At 43.7% G+C, this 11,155-nt stretch overlaps 1 protein-coding gene across 1 annotated transcript; it reads right to left on the bottom strand.

Moving 5' to 3' along the window:
* Nucleotides 1–239: 239 nt before the first annotated feature.
* On the bottom strand, nt 240–6,194 carry LOC109751002 (uncharacterized). The gene is made up of 12 exons (XM_020309915.3): nt 5,913–6,194; nt 5,748–5,809; nt 5,210–5,278; nt 4,999–5,080; nt 3,193–3,263; nt 2,541–2,642; nt 2,364–2,453; nt 1,285–1,359; nt 1,163–1,195; nt 1,002–1,082; nt 771–830; nt 240–673 (listed from the first exon to the last, which is right to left on the bottom strand). Exons 1-12 carry the CDS (start codon nt 5,971–5,973, stop codon nt 497–499), a joined length of 963 nt encoding a protein of 320 aa, XP_020165504.1. The 5' UTR covers nt 5,974–6,194; the 3' UTR covers nt 240–496.
* Nucleotides 6,195–11,155: the final 4,961 nt, after the last annotated feature.

The following is an 11,155-nucleotide window of genomic DNA, read 5'->3' as shown; positions in this document are numbered from 1 at the left end:
ATCGTTTGATCCATCATGAAAAGCAATTTTATATTTTATCTATTAGGCATTGTAGATGTTGTTATTTTATTCTATAATCTTGGTCAAATATTGAAATGGTTGACTTGCACGGAAACCAATACACTATATTCTGAAACGGAGGAATATATGCAAGTCATCTCTGTTCTAGACCCTGCTGCTAGGCGACTCCGCACATTTCATGCATGCACGTGGTGCAGCAAGAGAACGGAGAAAATATGTAAGCGATAAGAAAAAAAAACGTGTTTTAAATATTTATTCCTCCACTTGTTTACAAGCGAACAACTTCATACCAGAACATGAAATGACTCAAAAAAAAAATACAAAGAAACCAATACAAATTGTCGTAAAGACGTATAAACCTGTCTATCCTGGAAAATCACCACTCGGGATGCAGGTTATTCTTCTTCTATATTTTCTATCAAACAAAGCAACCAATAACGCAATGTACATCACGAGCAACACGGTCAGGCGCTGATCACAGCGCGAGGCCTTCCTTGCGAATTAAGAACCTGTTTGACCTGTGCACCGCAGCACTCTTCACAGGCACGTCGAACGCCTTCATCGGTTTCTTGGCATCGTTCTGCACGATGGTCTTAGGCTTGGAGTCGAGTGCCTTGGCTTCCTTGGTGCTCTCCAGAAACAACTCCAGACCCTACAGTATGCACAGCATAAAGTTGGTGATTCTGCATCAAGAAACTGAAACTGCCTGGAAGGAGGGCAAACATCTGAGAGAAAGGCACTCGACTTACCTTCACCGGCTTCTTTTCAGTATGAGCCAGGTCCAAGAGCTTGAGTTTTTCATCCGCTTCCTGTCAAATGAAGAACAGGTATGAATCATCACGAAGATAGCTCAATCTACATGATAAGCTCAGATATGGGTCACGACAAAGATAGTTGAATCTACGCGATAAGAACACCTAATGAACAGGCCTTAAACAGGACAGCGCAGACTCATAACCCTGTACCAATTATCTGCTTACTTGGAAAAACTTGGCATTTATTCCCTCTTTTATACCTCCTGCCATTCGGCAGAGATACCATATACCAGCATTAGCCGCATCCTGCCATTAAAATATAAGAGGTTAGGACAAACAGAATTTCAGCATGCCAAGACTCAGAGGCTCGTGAGTATGCTGGTCACCTGTTTATTGTCAAGCAACTCAATCTTCTCTTCCTGATAATCGTACACAAACAAAGTCAGAACAATCAAATAGACTTCGAGCAAAAATTCATGTGCAAGGGTTCCAGGATGCTCAAACTCACCAGTCCAGCTACCATCTGTTGAATTGCTTCAACGTCAAAGCCAATTTGAGACAGATCAGTTTTAACATCCGTGACCTGTGCATATTGAACAGAACATGAATGCTTGAACTGAGAAGAAAACTGAATTTTCATAGGATAGCATAGCATTACAAGTATATACAGCATGTACTCCCTCTGTAAAGAAATATGGAGTGCCTACTAAACAAATTAGCTTAACAGCTTTCGCGACATTGAAAAGAACAGAAAGCAGAGTACACCTTTGGTGCTCTTACAGAATTATTTTGAAGAAAAAGGCTGGAAAACTATGTGCTCCATGCATGCAAGTGAAAGACTAGCAATAGCTTATCAAAAAGACATAATAAACAAAATCAGATTCTCCATAGACAATTTAGGAAGATCACTCTGGTTATGTTTGTGCTCATACGTATTATTATTCTACACAATAATATTTTATGGTATATGGACAAAAGTACTTGAGTAGGCTGCAGTTAATGGTTGTAAACACCAGACTAGTGTATTCCCTTAACCAGTCATTTGAAGTGTTGCACAGTTTCTGGATTTGAGCCAATCTTGACATGCTAGCCAGTATATGACTATGGATTATGAACATTAACAACAAAAACAATCACAAGCAGGCCACGACTAGTACTTGTATGTTGTTATGTGATGGCACCAGGGATGCAAGCGGCACGTCACTTGTGCTTGCACCGTAGTCAAAATCGTCCATATTAGTTGGAGCTTTGTATTAGGGAATTAGTTCAGCTTGTACTACCCCTTATTGAGTGGGCTTACATGGGTTCGCCACTTGCACCCCTAGACGGCGGCTGTTCTAAAAAAAAATCCTGACCCACCTTTCCGGATGAACTACAGTATGATGGAAACACCTACTTGTAGTGAACAATTCAATTAATTCAATTATGGTAGCTGAAGGTGTTGATTAGGTAATGTAAGAATGAAAACAGAAGAACAATTGTTGCTGTTCCACAAGAACAAACTTCATAAGGTCTCAGGAATCATTCAACTTGTCATCATATCAGTATATCACTGCTCAGGACTAACATCATAGCAAATCAACAAACCTCATTCCGGATTTGTTTGGAGACCTCCACTTGTTCGTCCATTTTGCCATCCAAATTCTCAAGGCGTTTTGTTAGATGTCTTTTCGTCGCCTGAAATTAATTGAATGTCAGTCATTAGTCAGTAGATATGAAAAGAAAGATAACACTGAATCTGAAATAATAATGTGTAAAGCATACTGCTAGTGCTGACGAAACTTGCTCCAATTGCTTCGACATGCTATCAACAGCACTGGCCATATTGCGTTTTGTGACAAACATGACATCTGAGAAGGACCATCCCTGCATAAGGATATTTATATTAAGAAAGCAAAAGCATGACAGATAGAAGTTTACACACATAATTTATATATGTAATCTACATTGCAAGTTTTGTATTAAAACAACAACTTGGAGACGTCATTAGCATAAGAAAGATCCAAGGATTTTACATAAACCATAGTGAATCCATAGGAAACAATGCAACAGTCAATTTGAAACTATTATCAGAATTGTCACCATATCAGGAATATTTCTTTACAGAGTAAGATTAACTTAGAGGTGCTCCATTTATCTACTTACAGTTGGATCCACACACACACAGACACAAAAAACATGATTCCCAAGAGATTTCTGGTATATGCGAGAAACAAGGCAGAAAGCAAATTAAAAAAGGGGAAGAAAAAGGGTTCTATTTTCTCTTTCTTCAGTTACTGATTCTATATGAATGTTGTAAGAAGAACATTTCTGGAGAAAGAAGACCAGGACACAATTCATGATCCTTAGTCAAAAAATTGCAGACAGAGAATTTGACAATAACTCGAATATATTTTTGTGTGTATGCTTATCTTACCTTACACCACATATAGCAATAACCTAATGCTCCAACTGCAGCTGCTGGCAGTATGTAGGACGATAAACTGCCTGAAGAGAAATGCGCATGCAGGTAAATAAAATGCTACAAGAACTAGCAAGTAAGTGTAATAAAATGAAGAGAAAAGTATACTTTTCGTCCCTCAATTTTTGGTGAAGTCTAGATTTAGTCCTTTAACTCTAAAACCGGACAACTTGCACCCCTAACTCTCAAAACCGGACAAGTTTAGTCCCTCGTCTTGATTGGCCAGGTATGATTGCTGACTCATTGTGGTTTTGACTTGTTTTCGTCCACGCGGCGGTATTTCTCCCCTACTTGGGCATATCTCTTCTTTCTTCTCTCTATCTCTGTTTGGGCATTTCATCAAACAAATGATGCGCGCCTACCATCGATGGCCCTGCTGGCTACCACAAGCCGCCGTGGCCGCATCGTGGGCTGCCTACTGGCAGCTCCAAGCCGCCGCTGCCTCCTCACCGCTGGCCAAGTGCAGCAGCCCTGCTCCAGCACGCACTGCTGGCCCCGTGCACCTCGCCATGGCGCAGCTCCCGGCTGCCTGGCAACCTCTGCGCGCACTGCCGCTAGCTGCACCAGTAGGAGTGACACGAGTGCGCCGGCCATACAGGCAAGGTGACCAAGCTTACCGCCTGGTCGCCGATGAGATACTCAAGCTCGGTACGCATCGAGCTCGACGGCCTGCGTTTGCTGATGGACCTGTGGTGTACTTCCTCGATGTTGTCCGCGGAATGCTCGCCGAGGGCCTGTATGACGGCTCCAGCTGCTTCCGACGTGCAGCGACGCGTTCCTTGCCACCGGTGGTGCTTGCCCTCGAGCTTGCAGCGCTCGCGTCCGGGACCGCGTTGGTGCGCACGTGCTGGGGCAAGGACGAGGCCGCGTATTTGAGGTGCAGGAGGCTTCTATGGCTGGGTTGGTGCACCTCACGGTCCTCACCTCGATGCCTCCTTGAGCACCCGGGCGTCGAGCTCCAGAACGTTGCTCAGGAGGCCCAATGGCGGCATGGTTCAGGCTGCTGTATGCGGCCGGCCCGCCGTATCCATGCCCTGCAGACCAGCTTTTCAACCGTCGCCGCCGCCCCCGCAGGATATTCGAACGCCGCCGCTGGACATGCGGGGGTAGAGCAGCATGACATGCGGGATGAACGAGATGACGAGCACCGGAAGCATCGCCTGCCTACGAAGTGTTCGATGAAACGCCCGACACGAGTAAGAAGAAGATGATGAGGTGGACGTTGTGTTAGACTTACGACTAGCCAAAACCGGGTTGACTCGGCACAGAAACAACCTCAGGGACTAAACTTGTCCGGTTTTAAAAGTTAGGGGTGCAAGTTGTCCGGTTTTCAAGTTGAAGGACTAAATCTAGACTCCACGAAGAGTTGAAGGACCAAAAATATACTTTTCTCTAAAATGAATGAGGTAAGTAGCTTTTCTCAAAGGTTCATAAATATCGTGGCGAAACAATTGAATGTACCAATATATTGTTCATTAGCTTATCTACATGTTCCAAATTACAAGTTTCGAAGCGATTCAAACTCATGAATCATTCATTGTCAGATTGGAGATGCACATGCCAAAAAAATAGGCCTTCTTTCAGCTGCAGATATTGTAGGAGAGTCAGGCTTAAGTGAGTAACTATCTATCTGAGCATTTTTGGATAATACAAGCAAATTCATAATGAAGGCTTATTTAGCATGTGGATTAGGTTTTTTGCATAGGTCGCTTAGAGAGAAAAGCTGAAACATAGCAAGGGGGGCATCAGACAGGTACATACCTCCCGAGTCCGATTTGCCACTCAATATGGTAATGGGCTTTGACAAAGTTAAATCTCTGACTTCTTGGGCTAAATGCCGAATCTGGTATCAAATACCAGCACGTGGAATGCACAAACAACAACAGAGACGTTATTTTACAGCAAATGAAAGACATTAGTGTAATATCTCATATTTATGCAACTGTTGGTGCAAGTATAAACAACTGCACACCTGAGCTTGGATAAGAGCCATGTCATATGCGCTGGAGCCTTCTCCTTGATTTACGCCCTTCATGAGCTCCTAATAAAAACAGAAAAACACAACATGTCCCTCAAAGATTTGAAGGTTGACATAACTTACTACAAGATGAAGAACATACAATCTAAACCACTGACACATGCTTGGCAAACACTATGGCTGATTATTTTTTCTGCAGGGTACACTATGGATGATTTGGAGTACCCATTGGTGCCTTCACTTGTTACGCAGAAAATGAAAATGAGATCATCAAAAGCGCTGTCCAATACTTTCCATACATATATGTGTGCGGCAAAGCGGATTTAATTGTAAGATTGGGTGACAATCTGTGCTGCTCTTATGAGCATGTGTATGCAAATTTACAATCATGCTCTATTCAGACAGGTCAGCGGTAACGCTCCTATTATCCTATTGTCTTCTCATCATAAAAAACATCCAAAGATTTCTCCCCACCTCTGATGATGAATAAAGGCGAGAAAATTAACAAGGTATGAGCTGGAAATCCACCGACCTGGAGCTCCGCCAATACATCCGACAGGCGGCCATTCCGAAGCACGATCGATCCCGTCAGGCCTGCGGCGACGCAAAATCACCATTTCAGGATCAAGAGAAGCAGCCAATTCGAATTTCGACATCGCAAATTGATAGATTTGGGGACGGGGGGATTGATTGCGACCTGCGCCGACGAGGATGAGGACCTTGGAGGCGGCGACCCCCGTGTGCGTCGCCATCGCCATGCCCCTGCGGGCTCTCTCGTTCGCTTCTCGGAGGTTCTGGAAGGGGGGTCAGCGGCGGATTGGGTGGGGGGAGGAGACGGAGGAGGCGGGTGGTGGCTTGGAGGAGGGGAAAGCGTGCGGGACGAGCGGGCTGGACAGTCGGGGTTGAACGCTTGGACCGGCTCGGCCGCTCGGCTCGTGTCGGTTTGCCGACCACAGACGCTCTTGGGTCTAGTCAGCATGTACGAGCAAGAAGGTTACCGCACAAGCTCAAAAAAAAAAAGGTACCGCACGCTACTTCTAATCTTCACGATGAATCATGAGACTACTACTAGCAAAAAAATTACTGTAGAAAAGAAGGATGTATCCCGGCCTCTGGGCGATGCATGTAGACTGTCATGAGACTACCACTAGCAAAAAGTCATGAGACTATCACTAGCAAAAAAAATTACCGTAGAAAAGAAGGATGTATCCCGGCCTCTGGACGATGCATGCAGCCTGTTTATTAATTATTCACAAAAACCTTGCAAAGTACTTCTCCGTTTTTAAATATTTGTCTTTCTAAAGATTTCAACAGTAACTCTATATGAAGTAAAATGAGTGAATCTACACTATAAAATATGTCTATATACTTCGTATATAGTAGTTCATTTGAGATGTCTAAAAGGACAAATATTTAGAAACGGGGGGAGTAAGCCTGAAGTCTCCATCTTAGCAATACGTGTCGCTACTCCTATCCATTTGATAAAGGGGTGCTGAATGTGCGAGCCTAATACCAAACAGACATCGCACAAAATCCTAACACCTAAAGCCGGTTATCCCACCCAAGCCACAATGCCGGGATTGGGTCACACACCAATCCGGCGCACTCTCAGTGGACATCACATGCGCACACTGCAAGGGCCGTCACCACCATCTTCTAACGATCCATCTTCAAAGCAGATACTGACGCATCGGTCTTGCCAGTCCTCTCTACCACCAACGCCACCACGACGCCAGACGGCGTCGTCCTCCGGCGCGAGTCTATCACCACACATCAAACACCGAGTCTCCACTACGCCACGCCGCTGAGATCCGCCGCCATCAATGTGTAGGATGAATCACCGCTTCACCAATGATACCGTCCACTGGTCCCTCGAGCCCATGAACACCTCCAAGAATAACGCCCCCTTAGGTACTAGCACTAGTAGAAAAGGGCATTTTGTCCCGGTTCTAGAGGGCCTTTAGTCCCGGTTCTGGAACCGGGACTAAAGGGTCGTTACTAAAGGTCCCCTTTTAGTCCCGGTTCTTATACGAACCGGGACTAAAGGCCCTCCACATGGTTGTTGCCTGGAGGTCCACCTTTAGTCCCGGTTGGTAACACCAACCGGTACTAAAGGATTTTTTTTTTTAAATAAAAAAAAAATTGAATTTTTTTCCTGATTTTCAAATTTCTGAATTATTTTAACCTCTAATCTCTAATCACCCCTCATCACTGCTCAATTTAATCTCTAATCACCCCTCATCATTCCAAATCATCTAACTTCCCGAACGGTCACCCATCCTCCCACTCCCCCAGCCTGAGCACACTTAACTTCCGGGTTCTATTGTCCCTCGTTTTCAAATCTACACTTGTTGTTTTCCTGACAATAGTAAGATGTCAATCCTATTAACCCTCAGGAGTTTAGCTTGAGCATGAAGTCACACATTTCACTGTTTGAGTTTGAAACTATTGTTCTAAAAAACAATAATTATTTAGTAACACTAATATTTCTTGAATAAGTAGTTTGACCATTGTTTGACCACAGTTTGACCAGATTTGACCAAAATTCAAAAAAAACTGAAATACTTATTTAGTAACACTAATATTCTTGAATAATTATTTAGTAACACTAATGCTTCTTGAATAAGTAGTTTGACCAGATTTAATGATTTTTTTTAAACTGAAATTTGAGCATAACTTTTTTTCCTTTTGGAATTTGAGGATTCTAAAAATTTGCAAACAGGCCATAGGCCGTCAAAATCGGATGCGCATTTTCGTGCTGAACATTTTGATATATTATACGTTTTTTTTTCTGACATCGTATGCAAAAGTTATAGCCGTTTTACATTTTTCCTACACTTTTTGCAAAACATGTCCAAATTTAAGTTTTTAAATTTTCCTAACTAGTAGATGTGGTAACATAACTACATCTCGAAGGATTTTAACTTTTGAAATTTTTATCATTTTCTTTTGCTTTTTACAAAACTGAAAAGGCGATACAGGGGGTAGGATTTGAAAATTGCACCATTAGTACCGGTTCGTGGCACGACCTTTAGTACCGGTTCGTGCCACGAACCGATACTAATGGGCACCGCACCCTTTAGTACCAGTTCGTGGCACCAACCGGGACTAAAGGTCCCATTTGAACCGGGAGTAATGCATGTACAGTGCCCTCGCCGCTCGAACTGGGACTAATGCTTACATTAGTCCCGGTTCGTAATGCAACCGGTATTAATGCTCTTTTCTGGCTGAACCAAAGCCCTTTTTCTACTAGTAAATAGTAGTGGTCTGGAACTTCTCAACGGCGATGCCTTAGGTAACGACACTGAAGAGCGTCGCCGTCGCCGGCCTTGCCAGCTAGCCAAGAGCAGAATTTCATCCAGATCAGTTCGAAGAATCTCCTTCAAGCGTCTTGTGCACGGATTGCCGCCTTCTCTGACGGAGACTAGATGAAAGGGTCCAGCCGCCGTCGCCTGGCTGCCTGCCGCCACCACCATGCAATCACGCAGCAGCAGGGAACCACCACCGCCGCGCCGCCAGCCGCTACAACCGGTGCTCCACAGGCCCGCCCGAGCCCATCGGCTCGCAGCGCGTGGCTGCAACGACCACAACATCCCAGCCAAGAGCGCCGGATCCCTCCGTCCATCGTCGATGTTGAGCCACCGGCTTCACCGGATCCCTCCGCAGCCCGTATTTAACCCACGAGCCAACGCTGGAGGGTGTACCCATCGCCACCATGGAGGGAGGACGCCTCGCCGCCGCCGTCCACACACGGGCTTCGCCCGGTGGCGACCTGGATCGGTGAACGGAGCTGCTAGTCTGAGAGTACCACTAGCAAATATCCCGCGTTGCAAAGTAAGAAAATAAAATAACACGCCCCTAATTTGAGAGGAACAAAGCACCCGTCTCACTTTGCATCACACGTCCCTAACTCGAGAAACAAACCACCCGTCTCACTTCTTATCCTCCTTTCAGTTAACTACTCGTAATGAGTAACAACTATTTGGCAGATGTCAATAGTAGGTCAATCGACAATCAACATTGCAAATTCATTAGCAATAAGCCTATCATCAGTAACCTCAACTTGCATCAAATGTGGAAATAAAAAGCCCACTTCCACCCAGTGATCTGCATTGAAAAATAACACAAGCACGTGACTTCTGTTAAAGATATCGTAACAGGTTAGTCTGCACACTTCTGTTAAAGAGGTCATTTTCAACGCTCTGTCCTCGCATACACAACTATACAAGTGCAGCGAGAAATTTCCAGATAGGAAACACAAAAGGTCACTTGGTAAGCATCTCTACTCTTATAAAAAAACGAATTGGTGATGATGGTATGTCTGTCATCCTACAATATAGACCGTTTGATCTATATCTAGCGGATAGAAAGCAAACTATAGCAATTTTGAAAAAATATACCCACATCTCTCTTCACAATTGCATATAAGGCCTTCCCTCGTTCATCCTTATCTCCCACAACCTCATTGTTGAGCAATTAAAAAAGGAAACCTTCAGAACAATCTGGCATGGTGGCTGCTGCCGGCGTCGTCCATCCCCATGCGTGCCTCCGCTCAGTTCGACTACCTACCACCACCATGCCCCACTCCTCCTCACATTATCTCTCCTCTTTCTCGTCTCTCCTACTCCGCTCAGTCTGAGCTGTTGGGACACGGGCGGCGGCGTCGGCGTGCTTGCGAAGGTCAGTGTCGGAGAGGATCTGCATCAGCGGTGTACATGTTGAATTATGTAAACCTGCAGATGTCGTTAGTTTTTACACATGAGATTACTCCCGCATGGGTCAATCACAATAGATTTTTTGTAAAATAATGCATCTTGGTGTTCCGTGCAATGCACAGGCATCTTGCTAGTCAGAACAAAATGATGATATCCAAATTTTTTGTAATAATGCCATTAGGTGGCTCATCCATCCAAACACTAGGAATAGTAAATTTTTCTAATCTAGCTAGCTCATGGGCTACATTATTTGCCTCTCTAGGACAATGCTCATACAAAGCTCGAGGAAAATCACACAACAGGTGATAGCAATCATAAAAAAATAGCAGTAGTAGCTCCAATATAGTTCGCTCTTTTCATAACCTCGATAACCAGGCAGGACTTGTGTGAGATATCACATTAGATGAGATCAATGAGATCGGTTTTTTTGAAAAAAATACATGTTCAAACATTCTCAAAAAATTTATAGACATACATCAATGTTTGATGTACAACTCAAAAAGTTTCAGCTCCTAATTCGACTTGCATTAATAGAAATAGAAAAGACAAAACCAGATGTGAATAGTGTCAAAGTACTATTCACCTAAATCTACCACTATTTACATTCAAATTTGTCTTTTTTGAATCTGTAAATGTACATCAAGTTTTGAGCTATTTTTTTGGAGTTGTAGACATACCCCACATGGATATCGTCAAATAATTTCAGATATCGATTTTTGGGGTTGATCTCACGATTTCACCTAAATGTGAGATCTCATACAAGTCTCCCCCCAACAACCACCATGTTGTCCAAGTGGATCACCAAGCCTTCTTAAGATCACATCATGTGGAAGAAATATATCTTGGCTATTCACCAATTGAATCTAGCTTGTTACATATTGAAACCTCACGAGAGGAATGTGTCCATGTGGCACTTACATCAGAATGACATGTCTTTGTCAAGTCTATGCATGATGCGATGATGGATAAGATCACTAAACAACAACAACAACAACAACAACAACAAAGCCTTTAGTAACAAACAAGTTGGGGTAGGCATGTATAAGATCACTCCACTTGTAAAAAAATGGCTTTGAAAATCAGAAGTGCCATCAAGATTAAAGTTTTTTGTTTGGTTCTTATGCCGAGGATGATCCTAACCAAGGATAACTTGACTAAAATGGACTAGAGGAGTAGTAAGAGCAACTGTTGGGGAACGTTGCATGGAAAACAAAAAAAATTCTAC

Source organism: Aegilops tauschii, chromosome 5 (assembly GCF_002575655.3).
Source record: "Aegilops tauschii subsp. strangulata cultivar AL8/78 chromosome 5, Aet v6.0, whole genome shotgun sequence".
NCBI classification, from domain to species: domain Eukaryota; kingdom Viridiplantae; phylum Streptophyta; class Magnoliopsida; order Poales; family Poaceae; genus Aegilops; species Aegilops tauschii.
This window is presented reverse-complemented; position numbering and strand designations above follow the sequence as displayed.

Excerpts from the sequence above, each read along its gene's own strand:
- LOC109751002 (XM_020309915.3), bottom strand. The coding sequence starts at position 5,973 with ATGGCGATGGCGACGCACACGGGGGTCGCCGCCTCCAAGGTCCTCATC. Across the intron at positions 3,264-4,998 it reads TGGCAAATCGGACTCGGGAG|GCAGTTTATCGTCCTACATA; the intron begins GTATGTACCTGT and ends ATTTCTCTTCAG. Across the intron at positions 2,643-3,192 it reads ATTGCTATATGTGGTGTAAG|GGATGGTCCTTCTCAGATGT; the intron begins GTAAGATAAGCA and ends ATCCTTATGCAG.